General features: G+C 44.8%; 1 protein-coding gene and 1 long non-coding RNA gene across 16 annotated transcripts in view; one reads left to right on the top strand and one right to left on the bottom strand.

The window, feature by feature from the left end:
• The window catches only part of RABGAP1L (RAB GTPase activating protein 1 like), a 719,423-nt gene that overhangs the window by 5,864 nt on the left and 693,797 nt on the right, over window positions 1-19,762 (bottom strand). For all 15 annotated transcript variants that reach the window (XM_029935097.1, XM_029935100.1, XM_029935099.1 and 12 more), the window contains 5 exons: window positions 16,255-16,365; window positions 9,791-9,895; window positions 7,138-7,221; window positions 3,973-4,044; window positions 348-545 (listed from right to left, as the gene is read on the bottom strand). In XM_029935097.1, coding sequence (XP_029790957.1) covers window positions 348-545; window positions 3,973-4,044; window positions 7,138-7,221; window positions 9,791-9,895; window positions 16,255-16,365 — 570 coding nt within the window. The remainder of the gene's footprint in view (window positions 1-347; window positions 546-3,972; window positions 4,045-7,137; window positions 7,222-9,790; window positions 9,896-16,254; window positions 16,366-19,762) is intronic.
• On the top strand, window positions 12,519-17,745 carry LOC115288096. Its single transcript, XR_003906806.1, has 3 exons — window positions 12,519-12,899; window positions 15,445-16,391; window positions 17,330-17,745. It is a non-coding gene; the product is annotated as an uncharacterized LOC115288096 (long non-coding RNA).

Genomic DNA, 19,762 nt, shown 5'->3' with positions numbered 1-19,762 from the left:
TCATGAGTTCAAGCCCCACATCGGGCTCTGTGCTGACAGCTCAGAGCCTGGAGCCTGCTTCAGATTCTGTGTCTCCCTCTTTCTCTGACCCTCCCCTGCTCATGCTGTCTCTCTCTGTCTCTCAAAAATAAATTTAAAAAAACATTAAAAAAAACTATGTGTTTATGTCACTGTAAACATGACGATGTAAAATGTGACTAGCGGGATACATTAGTGGGCAAAAACCATAATCGCCTATGGAAACGTCTTCAGGTTTGGTGCCAGGCGCGCCATTCCAGGGTACGAGGATGTGTCCCGGAGCCCTAACTATTTATTCGTTCCTGCTGATCTTTTGCCAAATCGCCAACCTGGATTTTGCACTTGGCCTCCACCAGCTGCAGCTTGGTCTGCGCCAGCTCCAGCTCCATCTCCCGCAGCTGCTTCTTCAGGGCGTCCTTCTCGTCGTCCGGCTCGAGGCCCTGGTCCTCTCTGCTTATGGTTGCGAGTTTCAAAGTGCCCTCTTTGCTGAAAATGTCACTGCAGTGCTTACATGTCATCATTTTGACCTGAAACATCCAAAAGGGAGAACCAACTTCAAACAAGTGTCCTAGCATAACGCACTTCCTGAAAGAACAGGACACGAGTTTTATTTAGATGCTGCTTGGGGTTGTCAGATGCAGGTCCATTTCTGAAGGTGTTACTTCTCTTGTGCTGCCGCCAAAGTGGGTTTCATCTGCACAAAACCCAACTATGCAAGAGAGGGGTTCCCTTTTTCTTCTTTTGTAAAGTATCTCTAGGGAGACCCTGGAAATGGAAAATATTATAGCATCTCCTTGAAATCTGTTCTAGAAGTTTTGTGCTCCCATTCCTCTTTCCCGAGCCCCACGCCATCGGCTCTATGAGCAGGGTCTCATTTAATCCTAGAGCTGGGGAATCAGGTACTATTACCACCACCATTCTAGAAGGGAGGAAACTCAGAGTTTAAGTACCTAGGCCACAGCAGACCGAGAAAGGTCATTAGGACTAACCTAAATCTATCCTGGCAACAAATAAAATTTATGTTCTTTTGTTCAGCTTTTAGCAAAGATGATCACTATTGTTCAAGGTAATGAGGGTAACTATGCCCATGTGCAGATTGCCAGTTGAGCACAAAGCATGTTAAGACAACAGTGCTATTGTTTTCTTAAAATATCCCGCAAATAGAGGTAAAATGCGGAATATTTCTATTTTAACGTACTACCATTATAATATGTCTGTAACGGAAACTATACTCCTTTCTTCACGCGCACACACACACACACACACACACACACACACACAGAACAACACTCCCCGCACGTCTGTGTCATTGTGCCTATTTTTACCATTTAGGCCTCAACACTTTGGGGTTATCTTTTAATTACCTTCTCCTTCATTCCATATTCAGCTGGTCATTAAGTTATTTCTTGGACACGTCCAAGCACTGCCCCTCCCAGATCTGAATCCCAAAAAGTCACCTTCTCAACCCCCACTAATTTCTTTCTTATCCCTTCCTTAATGCACTCTTCAGATTCCTAGCCGATTATTATTCATTAGTCACTTAAAAGATATTTGTGACTCTCTTAAGAAACGATTAAGAATAATTAGCCCACTACCGGCACTAAACAGGGACACAGCAAGTATTTGTTATGTATATTTATTGTTGACCAAATAAAATGTTTCAAGGTGGCTTCTGGCCGCCGGGTCTGACATGATGAAAAGCCTCCCAGGCTGGGTAAGCAGGGTTATTAGGCTGAAGCACAGGAAGAGATGAACTGAGGGAGGGGACACTGCAGCGGGGAGGAGCCGTGTACAGAGACACTGGCCCCTCGCAGAGCTGCAGGGGGCCTGCGATGGCCGGAGCAGAGTAAATGGCACAAAATCGAGAGGCAGGAAGTGAGAAGGGCTCTCCATGGCCATGTTGTAACGGTCCTTAAATGTGATGCTACCAAATCCTGACCGATCCTGTAGAAAATGTACTCGTTCACTAGACCCTCTGCTAGCTGTCGGAGGGAGGGTGGTGAGCCTCATGAAGCTGCCGCCAGGCCGACGCGCTGAGTGCAGAGCTGTGGCAGACTGCAGATTGCACCCAGCATCCACCTGCCCTTCTCCTTTAGGTTTGTTTTGTTTTTTTAATTTTTAAAAACATGTTTCTTTAGGGGCGCTTGGGTGGCTCAGTCGGTTAAGTGTCTGACTTTGGCTCAGGTCATGATCTCACGGTTTGTGAGTTTGAGCTCCGTGTTGACAGCTCAGAGCCTGGGGTCTGCTTCAGATTCTGTGTCTCCCTCTCTCTGCCCCTTCCCCACTCACGCTCTGTCTCCTTCAAAAATAAAGAAACATCAAAAAGCTTTTTTTTAAATTAAAAAAATGTTTATTTTTGTGAGAGAGAGAGGGAACAGCAGATGGACAGAGAGAGAGGGAGACATAAAATCTGAAGCAGGCTCCAGGCTCTGAGCTGTCAGCACAGAGCCCGATGTGGGGCTTGAACCTATGAACCATGAGATCATAACCTGAGCCAAAGTTGGATGCTTAACCGACTGAGCCACCAGATGCCCCCAGAATGGCCTTTATAAATCCTTCTAACAGAATTCTACCCATCCTGCTTCAGTCCAACCTCCTCCCTAAAGTCATCTTTGGTCGGTGGTTCTTAGGATTTTGCTTTCTCTACAACACTGATTGTCAGTGTCATCCAACTCAGCACAGACTTACGTGCTTTTGAACTATTTCCTAGAGGTTTTAGGTACATATGTATAACTTGCAGGAAAATTCTAAGCTTTTTGTTACATATAATTTCTGTAAAACAACGGAAGCTCTGCACATAGTGAGATGCTCAATAAAACCTTGAGTATCCATATAAATCCATTTCATTTACATTCCCGTAAAGATTTTAGTTCAGGGTAGTTAACCTTGACAAGGCACTTCATCAGCTGGGTGTTGGTTGGTGTAAAAAGAATGATAAAGGCTAAGTAGGACGAGGGGCAAAGGTGGCCCAGAGAGGGGAGATATGATTTTAGGGCCTGGGCAGGAAGATGGCCAGCTTTATAGTCACTGATAATCTCAGACTGCTTAAGAAAAAAACCCTTCTGGAATACAAAGTCAGAATAAGGTTCATACTTTCAGTTCTCGTTTCTCAGGTGTTCAGGTTATACCCTTATAAAAATACATGTTTATTGTATGCCAGCTACTAAGCTAAGCACATTATGTATGTTGTCTTATTTCACTGCAAAATACCCTGATGAGGCAGGTAATGTTATGTCGATTTTACAGGATACAAAATAAAGCTTAGAGAGGTAAATACCTTGTCCAAGTTGTTACATGACTGCATTTGTTCACTAGCATGAAACCGGAATCGATTCAGAGAGAACTCTGTCCGGTTCTGCGGCACAGATCACAGGAGTTGGGTGTTCTGCCTCTTCGGAAGACCAGTCATGTGGTTTCCTGTGGTTTCTATGGAAGCAGCAACTGCTGAATTTTTCACCTAACCGACAAAAGGGGTTTTACCGCCAGGGGGCAGCATATAAATAAATCCTCAGGGTTTTCTTCAAAAACAACGCTCTAGGAAAACTGGTGGAGAGAAATGGAATGACCCTCCTGGGTTGCACCCTGAAGCCACACTGTTTCAGGCACAGGTGGGATGCTGGCTGCTGTGGGCTCCCAGGTGTCTACGGTCCCAGAAGCCTCAGGGGCCTCCTGGAACGAGGCTGAAATCCTTACTACCTGCCTCTGACAACCCCTGACATTTACGGGGATGCAACCTTTCCGCTGGCTGGGAAGAGGATCATGCCCCAGTCAGAGACACACACGGTTTGCCACAATTCCTAAGTCCTTTCAACCACTCGAGGGGCAGAGTGGGGGTGACGACTAACATCGGTCCTGCCCGTGGGCGCCCTCACAGGCTGGGATTGTCCTATCTCAGTCCTGTTGGGACCGTGCGCATTTGGAAGCAATTCCACGGATCTGTTTCATTCTTCTCACCTTTACCACTTCCAGCTCCTCCTTGCTGGCTGTTTGCTGCTTCTCCAGTCTAGTACTTAACTGGGAACAGATCTGAAGAAAAGAAAAGAGTTTCTTTACTGGAAAGCAGACCAACTCTTGCACAGCTCGGCACGTGACTGTTTATCGACTCTCATGAATTACTCTGGCTTCTCCGATGCCAGAAGAGATTCTGCAAAAGGACAGCCCTGCGAATGCGGAGCGCAGCGGGAAGCTCGAGCTGTTCTCTCCGTGAGCCTGTCTTGGTCTTAATTAGCGGAAAACACATGGGGTAGTTTGATTTCTGTCACTTGCCAAATCTGTGACGAGTTCCAATGGATTCCTGTCCTATTTTGGAATCAATCTATAGAACCTTTGCCGCGTGTCAATTCTGTGCAAGGTACCATTCTGGAAATCTGACAAAAAGAATTCTGGGCCAGAAACTTCTCGTGTCTACAGCCACAGAGAGAGTCTCTGTTTTTAATGAGCAGAGTTTCCTGAAGACGTCGCAGAAGAGATAAAACAGAGTTAAAATGACCAGAAATTAATAAAGACTAAAATTCCAATCTCGTGGTCTGGCAACATGGCGTGAAATAAAAAGCCTGAGGCCCAGCTCTAGCACTTTCTGGCAGTCTGTTTTTGGGAAAAATCATTAATCCTTCTCAGCTTCAGTTTCCTCCTAAATACAAAGTCAACGGGGAAAAAAAATATATGTAAAGGATTCAGTATAGCACTTGGCCTACAGTAAGTGGTCATTAAAGAAAATCTGATTCTGAAAGAAGGTGCTAACGAGAAAGAAGTACTAGGAACAGGTAGAAATGAGTGCTTTCAAAGCCAAAACCAACCAAACAAACAAGCCATTTGCTCAAAAAAAAATACTAGAAGTTCAAATTCCTTGACTAACATATGAATCTTTTATTTTTCAAAAATGGAATAAAAAACAGGGGGGAGGTCAAATTTTAAAGTGCAGTGTGAACGAAACACATAAACGATACACCTCTATTATCAAAACATATTTTTAAGAAATCCTGGTCTATGGCTCCACAGACCAGGGCCTGCTTGCTGGGTTCAGTTTCCGACTTCTCCGGCTCTAAGCCTGGAAACGATGAATAGAGCTGTATCAACTGATGTGGAAAAGACACAGTCTCCCTCATAATTTTGGCAAACCAGAAACCCTTTCAAATAACCCCAAAGATTCCATAATAAAGCCAATAATAGCCAATTCCAACTACAGAATGCATTTGGATTATGTTTTATATCCTAATTATCTTCAGACAGATGGGTCTGTTGCCTTCGCATGACTGGTAGCTGCTGCCAGATAATACTCAAGAACAGTCCCAAGGATTCCTATTTTGAAGAGAGCTACATATGTCGGCCACCCATGGCCTGATGTGCAGTGGAAAAAACCCATTTGCAGCGCTGGCAAGTTCCCCAGCGCGTGGTCGTTAGTGTTCCCTGTATTGGTCAGCAGGCTAATCATCCCTTCCCCTAGTTACCCAATCGGAAAATCGCAGGGTCACTGTTCTCCTATGTCTAGCAAAAAATCACTATATTTTATGGCTTTCTCTTCTCCGTTTTCATTACTACTTATCATTTTAGTGCAGGGCCCTGTATTTTCTCACCTGGACTCTGCTGTTGCCCTCTTACTGATTGGTTGGTCTGCACATCTTTGCCTGCGGGACTCTCCAAATGGTTTCACATTCCTCCCTGGGGCAGATTAGTGCCACCAGTAGGTCCCTACCCAAACATTCCTACTATACATAGAATAAAATCCAAACTCCTCAGTCTAACTGGAGAATCCTCCTGGAGCTGGGACCCAACTCACCTTTGCTTCTTTTCTCTACTCGGAACTGTTGACAAAACAAAACTATTTCTGTTCACTAATCGACCTCCATGCCTTTGCGTGTGTTCTCTGTTCCCCATTTCTCTCCGCCTCCTCTGCCTCCACACGCCCAAATCTCACCTCGCCTTTGAGGCACCACTCAAGTGACCCCTCCTCCAGAAAAGGGTTCATTTCCCACGGACAGTACGTCCCCTTTCCTCTCATTTGTGCACAGGTATTCTCTCCCTATTATAAGAGCAGCGTCTAAAGGAGAGAAATTGAACTAATTCATCTTTTATTCCCCAAAGAATCAAGCCTCTCAGACAGCAGGCATTAAATAAACGTATATTGATTATCATAAAGACAGCTCTGAAGCCTTATTTCTAAGCAATCTTCCACAAAGGAGAAGAATCCTTCTGAAAAGATGCTCGTAATCTATGAAGGGAACTAGTTGCCAAAATTAGCACGGATGATGTGATTGACTTTTTTATTTACATAGCAACAATGCATATTCGGTATGTTGTACTGATGATTTCTAGTTGGCAAGGTTAAGGGACGGAGGGTTTCTCTGTGCTTTTCTACATTTTCTCAGTTTTCCGTGAGGAACAGAAATTTCATTTCTAAGTAGAAAAACGCATGTTAAAAAAAGAGTAAGAACCAGACTTTCAACTCCTATATGAGGCAAGAGACCCCAGAGAGATTCTTAAGATAAGGAGGTGGCATAGGGTGCCTTGATTAATTCTGGACACTGGAACTTCAGCGGTCCAGTCATGGGTTTCTCGGCAATGCAGAGTCCTAGCCATGGGCCAGCATGAGCAGAGGCACAAGATGATACAATGCAAGCTGGCAAGAGAGCTTTCTGGAAGCATTCTGGTGATGGGACCAGAAGCATCTCAAGGAGAGCACGCCCTCCATTAAGAGATCAAGGGTTCCCAACAGAAGGTCTCCTGCTAGCATTGGCCACGGTTAGCTAAGGCCACAGAGCCATGTGGGACAAAGAATCACTAAACTTTAGTCCTTTGCAAAGAGGCAAATGTCACTGGTAAGGTCTATTTGAAATCATCTTCTGAGCAGGGCAGAGATAAGACCCCAGTGGTAATAATCCAGTTTCCTGTTCCTCGGAATCTACCAAACACTGTCAACAGCCGACAGACTGTTCGGTTACGCCTCCCACAGTGTCAGTGTGTCCGCTCACTGTCTGTCTCAGGGGAGAAAGTAAGCCACCCAGCGAAACGAATGTACACCGTCACTGATCCGGAAACTCTAAAAACAAAAATGCTTTCTTCCCCAAAGAAATCCATAAAAATAATCACTTTCCAGCAACACGAGCCACAGTCGCACAATACCTGCTTATACTCGGCGATGATGGCGGTGGTCTTCTTTATCTCATACTCCGCCTTCTCCAGCTGTTTCCGGAAGACTTCTTTTAGCTGGAGAGAGGGGGAGGGGGAAGCATCAGGATTCAAAATCCTGATCGATTTCCACAAACATCTATATTCAGGTCAGCCCGATTCAGTCAATGCCAATGTTAACAACTACAACTAGGTAAGTTCTCCTCACTGAAGCTATTTCTCGAGCATTCGAGAAGCCCAATCATGTCTGGAGATGAGGAATCTTTCTTTCCTGAATGTGTAAGACATATGAGCCACCCCATCATAAAGCTGCTTATGCTTAGCACTTACTTCATAAATATGTTGTTAAATAAGTGTCCCTTCCAAAGCTATCTTTATTCTTATGAAGAGTCTAAAACAAAACATCAAGGCAACGATGCGCGAACTCCTACTGCTAGGTAATAAATTACTGAAGAGGCATTCTGGGCCTTTCCATTCACAGCCCCCTCCTCTCACTGCTGTTGGCTCTCTGAAGGTGGCTATGGGAAGCTTTTGAGACTGAGTCAGAGAAAGTTGGAGGAAGGGAAGAGGTCTTGAGGTCACAAGGTTCAGGGACTGAACAGCGACTGCAAAAGGAGCTAGCAGGACACAGAATATGTAGTATAATATGTACTTGTTACAGTCACAGAAATGCTCCACTAGGGGCGCTAAATTGAAAACCACACTTAGTTTTGTAGACCCGCAACTCCAGGATTCACGGTGTTGGGAAGGAGGCGGTGAGAAAGCACGGGTGCCACCAGATAAGGAAGGGTTCAGTTCTTCCAAGGTGCTGACCACACAACCAGACACAAAACACTCTGGTTAATCTTTAAGTGCATAACCAGAATAAATGGATAAATTCTATTTTGCAGCCTTCCAATCATGAATGGGGTGTGCTCTGTATTTGCTAATTTGCACACAACTGCGATTTATAATTGGACTCCTTATCATTAGATACTTTCCGAATTTCTTCATATTTGCTATGTTCTTAAATTCTAAAAGCAATTTGTGGGTTATATTGGTTCAAACTCAGTTGTTGGTATTCGTCTCTGTTCTCTGTCTTACATAATTTAATCACATCCTCTCCCCTCCCAAAATAAGGCCCCACTGACTTCAGGACAGACATAGAAAGCTAAGAGGCTTGGAGCAAATATCACATAATTTCTCTAAACTATGGTTTCCTTATCTGACAAATGAAGAGCATAGTCACTAGCTCACAAAGACACCATGATGAGTAACACAGGAGATAGGCACACATACAAATACACAGGCACGTGCACACGTGTGTGCACACGCACACCCACACACCCACACAAAGGGAGGGAAGATGCATGGATTAAACTAATTAATTTTCAGGGGGGCCTGGGTGGCTCAGTTGGTTAAGCGTCCAACTCTTGATCTTGGCTCGGGTCACGATCTCAGAGTTTATGAGTTCAAGCCCTGCACTGGGCTACATGCTGACAATGTGGAGCCAGCTTGGAATTCTCTCTCTCTCTCTCTCTCTTTCTCTGTCCCTCCCACTCTCTCTCTCTCAAAATAAATAAATAAACTTAAAAAAAATAAACTAATTTCTTTGCCAATAGCTTCATTCTTTACCTAAAGTGCTGAATTGGGCCCCAAAGAGGCAGCGGTAAAGAAAAACACAAAACCCATCAAAGGCCTAGTTCAAACTGGATAATCCACTCCTGAAAATTTTTGAGTGGGTAAAAAATATTGGTCCATGCTAAAGGCTAAGAGTCATTTCATCATTTTTTAAAAAATTATGTAACAATTTTTATAAACCCGGGAAGGTGCTATAGGATGCATCCATTCATCAGTAACTTAAGTGGATCTTTTTCTGCTTGGATGCAGGTCTTTGAAATGCTCGGTGTCCTGTTTTATATTTAGTATTATCGATGTGTTGGCATGAAACTCATTAAAACAAACGAGTTAATCCTGCCTGGCTGGGACTGACAGATGGAGGACATGGGTGAGGCAGCCCTCTTTTTCTTAGGGAACCCGGGAACCTCAACGCTTTGGGGAGAGAGGCCCCTCCTGTCACTCATCTGGAACGGTGGCGTCTTGCAGCTGACCGGCCTCGCAACTCCTACAAAGACTGGAGGACGCTGACAACAAGGCTGGTTCCCAAAGGGCTGCCTTTTCTGCTGCCCCAGGAGTCGGGGTTGCAAGCCCCGCCAGGAACGTTCGCTGGCACTCCTTCTATGGCATGAGTCAGGAAACACAAGCTGACTCACTGAGGCAGCTCCCAGCAGAGATCTCTGTGGGCTTTCCGCTTCATAATCCTCCTAAACTGCTGCTGAAGTCAATTACCCTGGAGATACAACACAAACTCTGCGGATTTGTCAAAGCTCTTGGATCACAATTCCAGTTACTAAACTTAGAGAAAACTTAACACTCTTGCTAGACATCTGAGTCAAGGCAGATTCCGCAAAGCTGTTCGAGGGTAGAAACGGTGCCTCCTCTTCTAACGCCTTTCAAGAGAAACATCGAGACCCATGCTACTCACATGTGCTGCTTGGACGTGGCCCTTGACTTAGAACAGGTTTAATTTCACTTCTTGCTTATGGTACTCATTGACTGTGCATGCCGATCCACCTGTGTAAAGAGAAAGCCCACCTCTGCCCTTTACCTGGGCCGTCTCTTCCTCTTGCTTCCTCTTCTCTTCCTCAGCCTCCACCAGCCTCTGTTTGGTCAGGAGGAGCTCCTTATTCAACACATCCGCCTTGTCCTCTGCCTGCAAATCAGAGCACATCACAATGGTAAAGAAGGTGCAGGAAGCGTGTGGATGCACCCTCCAAACCTAATCTCTAGTTAGGACTGTTGCATCACTACCAAAAGCCATTTCTGCCCTCCTAGCTCACCCGGGAGTGGCTGCTTTCACTGAACGAGATAGCAGGCACATGGCACACGCCATCTCTGATCCTCGCAACAAGAATTATTTTGTATATAGTGACAGGGAAATCTGCAGAGACTGAATAACCTGACTGGGGCAGACATCTACTCTCAGGGCCATGGTGTGAATTCAGAGTTGAATGGCATCAAAGTCCACGCTCTTTCTAAACGCTTCTTGCACATTTTTAGATGTCACAACAGCAGTCACTCTGAGACTGTAGACAGACTGGATGTAGGGGTGGAGCCTCATATGGAAGCTTCTAGCTGTTAGTGCAAGGGGGTTGGGGTGGTGGTAGACTCAGAGAAGAGACGGCTGATCCAAAGACTACAGTTAGGTGAGAAAATTCAAAGACTAGCAGAGGTAAAACAGCTCACGAGGCCACTCCCACAGGACAGCAAAGAGAAATGAAGACCAAAAACCCGTGACAGAGATAGCCAGGAGGAAAACTGAAGTATGGACCAGGAATGCAAACAGAAAAGACCATGTTTCTAGAATGGCCAAGCAAAGCTCAGAGAGAATACTCTGGTCTTAACTTGGATACAGAGTCCGGTTAACCAGGAAAGCACTGTGCGTGATTTAAGTTAGTTAACAGGTGCCTGCTGCATACTCTAGACCCTCCCCCTCGAGTCTCAGCTCCAAGTTCACATCTGCAGAGAAGCAAGGCCTGAGCCCTGCCCCACTCAGCCAGCTTCCCGCATCTCAGTCAGCTTCTCACCCCAACTAAATTAGTTCCTCTGCTCAAATCTGCCGTTTTCCTTGACAGAACAATCTGTACTGACAAACTGCATGTATGATGTATTTGTACTGCCCGCTAGACTTTCAGCCCGGGGAGGCAGGACCAGGTCTCTTTCGCTCCTGGCTATTTCCCCAGCACCGAGGCCAGCACCAGGCAGAGGAGGTGCTCCAGAAGTGTTCGGGGAGTGAATGGATGTGGCTCTCCAAGTCACTGCCTAGGCCAAGTACCGTGTGGAGTGGAGGTGGCGGAGGGCCATAGGATGAGTTCAGTAGAGAAAACTGCAGACGCAGAGGAAAGGCAGATTTGAGAAGCTATCCCTGGCTGACAACAGCAAAACATTCTCCAAGAAATCGTAAAAACTGGCCGGGTGGCCTGGTTTCACCGTACCGCCCACACATCCAGATGGCCAGGCCAGCACGGTCTGCTGGGTCCTGAGTTCCAGCTTCTCTGTTCTAGCTTATGGTTCCTGATGTCCCCATATTCCAATGCTTACAGTTCTGTGTTCAGATAATTTGCATCTATTTGGTAGTTGAGGTGAAAAAAAAAATCCCTTTTAAGGACTTTAAAATTTGTTCTGATAACATTGGATTTTACAGGGGAAATCTACCCAGCGGAAGAACATCCTAAAATTAGAGGTGGGCAAAATATATGCTACAAAGTTAAGTCTTCATAAATTATAAGAGGCCTCATGTAGATTATAGAAATTCAAAACAGCAAATTCTAGGGCAGCCAGCCAGATGACTGTAGTCAAAGCTGGGAGCGCCTCCCAACGTCTCTGACGGAGGGCCACAGAGCAGCAAATCCAGGACAGCTACGCAGACCATTTCAGTGTCCTTAAAAACCTAACCAAATCTAGCTCCCTGTAACTTCAGCCCACTGGCTCAAGTTCTACCCCAGAATATCTGAGCAAGAGCCCTCCTACTAAAGAAAGGTCCTCTCCCGGTAGCCCCAGCGATTTCCATTTGGTGAAGAGAATATTCCTTTTATAATACACACCACCACGACACTCTAAAGTGAATGTTATTCTAAGTTCTGTTTCTTAAAGAGATTCACCCCCAATTTTTAGCCTTTTGTAAATTCTGAATCGTCAATGCTATCTGGACATTAAAGCTTCTTAAATTGTACATCGTACCTAGATTTTTATATTTTATAGTTTTGAAACATGAAAGGAATGTTTCCAACATCTGCAGAAATTGCTGTGGGTCCCCTGTGAGAGGAGTGCCAGAATTTTCCAGGAAGCTTCAACCAGAGTCTCTCCTCTATGTTAAATAGTAAAGTCAGAGAGATTCTGCTGCTTATCAGGATGGGACCAGATCCGAAAAAACTTGGTTCTCATTCTAAAAGTAATCTTCTGAGTCTCTGTACAGCCTAACTTCTACACCTCACTTACAGTAGAAGTTATCTTCAATGTTAAATGAATCTCTAGGAACCTAATACTAAACAGATAGATACTCAAATTCTATCTTTGAACTCAAACTGTAAAGCCTTCACCATAATTTGTTAAGATCATTGTCATGATAAATCTTCTAGTCACTTACCAACATCTTATAATGCCTTACTGATGTGGGGACTTCTAAGTGCTACATGAGGCTTCTACAACCTACATATGAGAGGAAAAAGCACCACCGTTTGTGATTTAATCACAAGTCCACCAATAACCTCATCAAAAGGTTCAGCTCTCATATGAGGGATGAGGAGCTTTCAGACCTGATTTCTCAGAGAGTTAGCCATGCCACTTGTTCAATTAAAAACAAAACAAAAAACTCTGTCACTCATGGAGCTTCGGTCGAACACAGAACTTGCTGTGTTAGAAGCAAGTTAGAAGGTTAGATGGTTAGAAAGACTAGGCATGGTCTTCAGTGGGAAAGTACTGGCTGTGTCTCTTCTGTTTGTTCTTTGGGAACAAGAAACGACAGGAAGGGCTTGAAGGCAGGTAGCAGCAGAAATTGCAATGGAGATGTATCTTTTTTACACTGTTAAATTGCTGACGAGTCCATATTTCAAGCATCTGATGGAGGGCAAGTTGTCAAAACAGAAGGCTGTGTCAGAGAGAAAAACCAAGAGCCTTTGGTGCCCAGGATGCCCGAAGCCGGCACTAAAATGATAAGGGTAAGGACTAATTTATTTTTAAAGAGCACCTCATTACCGAATTAGTGCTTGTTTGCTTTACATATTGCTTTGAATTCAGTCTGCTTTCGTGATTGTTTAATGTTTGCCAAAGTTTTCTATTTTAATGAAAAGATTGGATTTTGATAAAAGTGGGAAGGGAAAAGTACAGGGCAAAGAGGGTGGAGGGACGGGCTGGCTGTGGGGCGGGGCACCTAACCTGCACAGACAGCTTTGTGATAGGCAAATAAACCCCCGCTCAGCAGAAACTGCAAAATTAGACGTTAGGAGATACCCAAGAAATAGCACTTTTTTCATTCTTTCACTTAGGTAATAAGTTTCAACATGCAAGGGCCAGGTCTTATTTATAAGACCTTATAAAGGGAGGAGATAAAAGAAAGAGGAAAAAATGAAAGAATCTTTTCTTCAGAGACTAGAATCGAGTATCTACATGAGCCATCTCCCCAGGTGCTCAAAAATCAATGATTTCAGGAGTACCCATGTAGCAGTCTTTCTGGACTGATCCACAAAATGGCTTTCTAGGTGGTACAATATTTTTTAAGTAATATCTTTTTTCTGATTATTAAAAAGGTATAGGGGTGCCTGGGTGGCTCAGTCAGTTAAGCCTCCAACTTCAGCTCAGGTCATGATCTCGTGGTTTCTGAGTTCAAGTCCCGCATCAGGCTCTGTGCTGACAGTTCAGAACCTGGAGCCTGCTTCAGATCCTTTGTCTCCCTCTCTTTCTGCCCCTCTCCTGCTTGTGGTCCATCTCTTTCTCTCAAAATAAATAAATAAACATTAAAAAATGTTTAAAGGTATAGTGCATACTATTACTTAACCAAGGTTGGCTAAGTATTTAAGGTCTTATAAAAGATAAAATAAGTGGGGCGCCTGGGTGGCTCAGTCGGTTAATCCTCCGACTTCGGCTCAAGTCAGATCTCATGTTCGTGGGTTCGAGCCCCACGTCGGGCTCTGTGCTGACAGCTAGCTCAGAGCCTGGAGCCTGCTTCCAGTTCTGGGTCTCCTTCTCTCTCTGCCCCTCCCCCTCTCATGCTCTGTCTCTCTCTGTATCAAAAATAAAATAAAAAATTAAAAAAAAATTTTTAAAAAGATAAAATAAGTGAAAAAATAAATGTATAAAGAAGAATGTAAAAATTAAATTTACTTTTTTAAAAATGTTTACTTATTTTTGAGAGAGTGTGAGGCCGAGTGAGGGAGGGGCAGAGAGAGAGAGAGGGAGGGGTACAGAGGATCCAAAGCGGGCTCTGCACTGAGCCAGATGCGAGGCTTGAACTCACAAACTGTGAGATCACAACCTGAGCTGAAGTTGGATGCCTAACTGATAGAGCCACTCAGGCACCCCAAGTTAGATTTATTTACTCTTATCACCCAGAGATATCTAGTACTAATTTTGATGTATTTCCTTGTAGGCCTTTCCCTTTTGAAGTAGATTTCGGCTTCCTTTCCTACCATGACCAGCCTATGCCAGCCAGATCCCTTGCTATTTACATGCAAGCATTATATATGGATGAATGTACGGATTTACAAAAAATTATTATAACATTATCTCCCCATTGCTTTTAAGAACAATCCCAAAAAGACCTTTTACAGATATATTTTCACTCTCCCCTTCTACTGATCATATACATATTTCTACTTTTTATTCTTCCAAGTAATACAGTAGTCAACAATCTTATACACATTATTTTTGACCAGGTCTCTATTTTTGTTAGGATGATTTCCCAAGTCAGAGTGCCTATGTCATTTTCCTCATTTATTAAATGTAAGATTAAAATAATTTAAGGGCTGGATAGATAGTATCAGCACAGTTTTCAATGTACAACTCTCTCTAGAGAATTTCACCGCATCCCCATCAAGTCCAATTGCTTAGAACGCTTTTTCATTTAGTTACCCATCGTAAGAAAACTATGGATGGATACAAGATTCAAAATGACAGAATCAGATGTGAGTCAGGCCATTAGGAGAGCTCATATGAAACAAGAATTTCATCCTAATACTGCCACGCCAGCTTAGTCTCATTAGTACAAATATGTACCAACTGAGGTCAAGGCTGGTGACAGCCTGACGGAACGGAGGGCCTCTGTCTTCTTTGGTTCTGACTCTCCTAGTCACACATTTTTCACACCACCTCTAGGAACTTCCCCACAGCCTGGCTGAATGGTTTGGTGGTTAAAGGGGCCGCCCTGCCTCGCCACCAGGCTGCTTTTCTACCTTCTACACCCTGTGTTCCACACAGCACGGTTTCCGTTTTATTTTCAGATTCCGTCAGGCTCCTCTTCCCCCCTTTAGCACTATTTTCCTTAATAGTCGTCTTCTGGCCCATCTTACTATGGCTGAAACTAGCAACTGCAGAATTCGTATGGAAACGAGGCGTCGAGGCACACTCCACTTTTAAACCCTTAACAAATTCCTTCTATTTCAAACATTTAATCATCTTTAGGTTATTGGGTTCGTATTTTAAATGTTGTCAGTGAGCAGTTAGAGCACAAGTAATGCCTCTTTTTTTTTTTTCTTTTTTTTTTTACAGGTTCAACAGCATAAGGCTCAAATTTTCGGACCCTGGTGCCATTTGTGAGAAAGATTCACTTTTTAAGTCAGAAAAGAGGGATAATTTTAAATCCGCACAAGACTCCTTTTATCTTGCCAACTATCTTTGAAAACACTAGTAGTGGAAAACAGGGAGTCCTAAAAGCTATCGGTACTGGTGGAAAGACCCAGGGAAGAACGATTTAAGGTCTTCCTAGCAACAGCTAACGTTTTTGGAGCGCACACTGCTCAAGTGCTCTGCCTTATTCATACCCATAGGCAGGGTCAGAACCACCCAGGGTCGCCGGGTTAGTGAACAGTGATGCCAGGATTCACACCCAGGTGACCTTGGCCTTTGGCCACTAGAACACCTGCCAACAACACATACACCTTAATGTACATACTCCACATAAAATCTTCACATTTATTGTGGAGAATTCTTTTTGTTCCATCAAAAAGTGCCTCCCAATGTTAGAAGGGCATCCGTGTACTCTTCCTGACACATCTCTAGGCAATTATGCCGGCAGCCGTTGGCTTAGAAAAAGTACCGATGAAGAGAAGAGACATCAGGGAAGTTGAGAGTTACAAAAAATACGTCACACATGCTGTTTGGAAATAACCCAAACTGTTCATTCTTCTGCCCTCTCCAGTCAGTGCAAGCCGCCCCCTCCCGCCCCTTCATCTAACAGGCAGCCACCTCGGTGTCAAGTGCATTGTGAGCCCAGGCGGGACTTCAGTGAGAACAGCCCGGTCCTCACCCTTGAGAAAGCTGTGGTGGTGTGAGTTCAACCCAGGGAACGGCAAGTTTTACCTGATCCAGGTCATTCCGCAGAGCGATTTTGCTGGTGACCAGTTCATGGGCAAGGTCATCGTTCTCTTGCTCCAGCCTCATGCTGGCCTCCTGGAGTCTCCGGTTCTCCCTCTGCAGGGAAAGAGCGACAGCCAGAGGTGGGCATTAGCGCCTGGACGTACGAACAGAGACCAAGGGGACTGGGGGGGAAACAAGCAGCGACAACAACGTGAACCTCTAAAGGTGAAGAAAGGAGAAGGCGCGAGTGGCACAGGGAGGCAGGGCTGCCATCTGGGACAGTGAGTGAAGCTAGCGGTGCAGGTGCGCCTCTCTACCCAGTGACACTTGCAACTGTCCCTTCCAGGTGTCATTAGAAAAGGCTTCCTTATAAAACATGTGCCACAAAAGGCAAAATCTCCCAACATCTCCCCAGTCCAGTGACGCTTTCATCTAGACCTAGAACGCAGACACAGGCCCTTCTGAAACGTGCACAAATCCTGCCCTTGACCTCAAGGGAAACAGCACACACAGAAGGGGTGAAATGAGGGGAAATGACTAGACATTTCTTCACATTGTTTTTCCGATATCAGAGTTCAAATTCGTGGAATATATTTAAGAACATTAATCAAGAATCAGGATACAGAGGTTAGAGACTTTGGTATTAGCAGACATGTCCATTCCTAGGGTAAAAATACCTTTCTGAACACCAATTTTGGTATTAGTAAAAAGCAACAGTCCTTATGACAATGTCTCTAAATGTCTGAGTATTTTTTAAAACTGCAGATTAAGAGGTTCTGGGTAAAAGAAATCACTGAGCTGTTTTTTTTTTTTTCTCTTGAACTCCCAGGAAAAATCTGAAACAAAGTTATATGATGAAAGGCCCAAGTCACATTCTTAAGAAGAAAGCTCTCCCTTTCACAGGTCACTGATGAACTGTGTACGTTCATGTCCATTTTCAGAATAGCAATTTACTATCTTCCACTCCAAAGTATCAAAAGTATTTTTTATTTTTATTTTTTGCTACTGTTAGCAGTTACAGGAGATTCAGAGAGCTGACAGGAAAGACTTCAATGTGATGAGACTTCCTGTTTTTCAGATTTACACTCCTAACGGTGTTTTCTGCAATGGTGGCAGAAACCTAGACAAAGCAGTGCCGTGGCCAGAAGACACGTCTATGCCCTGGAAGACAAGTGTGTCACAGTGGTGTGTGCGGTGGAGTGACTTTCGTTTTCTATTGAACAACGCGGGGTTGGTGACATGGGAAAAAGAGAGCCTACTTGCTGTTTTTCTTTTTGTTTTTTAAAGAAGGACTAAGAAACTGATGGGGAGGGCAGAGCCCAAGGCTTTCATGCGGGTAGAGGGTCCCCCCTAGCAGGGCCGCCGGGAGGCCGAAGGATGAACCTGTTGATGAGAACCAGCCCACAGGGTCTATTTCTGTCTTCTCTCTTGGAAAAGGAAGGCTCGGAGAGCTGGGGAATGCCAAAACATTTTTTTAATGTTTTTTATTTATTTTGAGAGGGGCAGGGGAGGGGAGGACAGAGAGCGAGGGAGAGAGAATCCCACACAGGCTCCACGCTGCCAGTGCAGGGCCCAACTCAAAGCTTGAACTCAACCTTGAGATCATGACCTGAGCCAAAATCAAGAGTTAAATGCTCAACTGACTGAGCCACCCAGGCGCCCCACCAAAACATTTCTGAAAAAGACATCTAAGGAAGAAAATAAAAACAGTCCAAAATCTCTTAAATATTTTTAAATAAATTCATAATAGAATTCCATGCAGTGTTAAAATTAAGCGGAAAATAACGATAAAAGAAAGGTAAACCACCTTATAGAAATAAAAAAGACTAGAAAATCTCATTTTCATAACAACATAAATAACATTATTAATTGTAGGTAGTGGATTTATTTTTATGTTGTCTTTGTACTTTACAACGTTTAAGCTTTCTACACTGCATACATGATACAGGTGTTTAAAATGTTGTTTAAAAAAATCAAAATCCATTCAGAATTTGAATTCCATTGGAAAAGATAAAATGCCCAAATGAGAAGTTTTTAAAAGCATGCTCCTGTTAGAAGCTCATATTCTACCGGGAACCATACTGGATCTTCGTTTTTGACCGAGATGTAACGTAACCTCCCCAAAGCATGGCCTTGGCAGGAACCCCTTCCCAGGACATTCCTTCAAAGACAGAGTACGCAGTTGTAGGGACACATAGCACTCAACACATTCTGTCTGTCTAACCTCCACAGGAAGTATAACAAAAGGAGACACTAACATATATATCACGGGATCTACAGCTCAATCTTTCAATCTTTTGCTGAAGCAATCCAAATTCTAGCCGACGCCAGAGTTAGTTTTTTACCCTGATATGTCTAAATATCACTCCTTTTTGTGGAACCAACATGCATATTTGTCGAAAACTTAGGAATATATACATATATATGTACATATGTGTGTGTGTGTATATATATATATATATATATATTCCTCCTCGCCAGGAATGAACAGCAATACCCAGCCCCTTTTCTTCACAGCATAGTTCACAAAGCAGACTGAGTTTTTTCTTTGACCGATCCCTGGAAAAACCACGGTCACGCTACTGTGACACCTTCCTAAATGAGGCGTCCGAATCCTACTGAAATCGTACTTACAGGACTCCAAACTATAGAGTCCGCTCAACTCTTACTTATGTCACAGTCACTGAGCACCAGTGACAACGTGGCAGCCACGTTTTTCAGGTGGCAGTGACAGATGCTTCAGGGGCGGGGGGAGTGAAAGGAACCTGCAGGCAAAGCTGCACAGGGAAGAGCACTTTGTTCCAAGTATTTTAAAGATGCAGCAGGTGCCTCCATCACTGCTGCTCCGAGGTAAAGGCCTGATGGGTGATGTTATCTAAGAAAGAGCCAGGAGCTCAGCTAGAATGTTCCCATTACCAGGCCCGTGGCACGCGGCCTGGGGGCAGAGAGGGTGGACAGGGCGGTGGGGGGAGATTTGGGAGGAACCCTGAGTGTCTGAGGGCCCCTAAGGCTCGCCTTTAGCAGAAGCTCCAGTCGGAGGTGTGCACACAGCAAGCAGCACAGTGGGAAAGTGATGCCCAACTGCACTCACAGACACGTGGGTAAGCAAGCCGTGGGGCTGAAAATGCAGTATCGTCCTCCAAAGTCCTCCCTGCACCACAGAGGCACCGTCCCCACCGTCCCCGCCCAGGCAGAGGGGCCCTGCCAGGGCCGGGCCCAGCTCCCCCACCAAACCGGGGGCAGTCTACTCTCTTACTTGGCTGCCTTTTGCAGCCCTTTCCCGAGACCCCAAAACTGTTTTTCCCGGAACTGACAGATGCAGGGGAAAGGTCGCCTTGCTGCTAGAACTGAGCGGAAAGTTCCGTCTGGATGGGCTGGGTTCACTGTGAGAGGTCAGCGAGGGCGGCCCACCCGAGGGCGCCCAGGAGTCAGCCCGGCAGCGCGGGGGCGGCCGCGAGCCCCGGTTCGCACCGGCAGATGTGCCCAGGGGTGCCCAGCGGTTCCAAGCCTG

This window comes from Suricata suricatta, chromosome 3 (assembly GCF_006229205.1).
Source record: "Suricata suricatta isolate VVHF042 chromosome 3, meerkat_22Aug2017_6uvM2_HiC, whole genome shotgun sequence".
In the NCBI taxonomy this organism is placed as follows: Eukaryota; Metazoa; Chordata; class Mammalia; order Carnivora; family Herpestidae; genus Suricata; species Suricata suricatta.
Note: the sequence above shows the minus strand (reverse complement) of the source record. Positions and strands in the feature narration are given on the sequence as shown.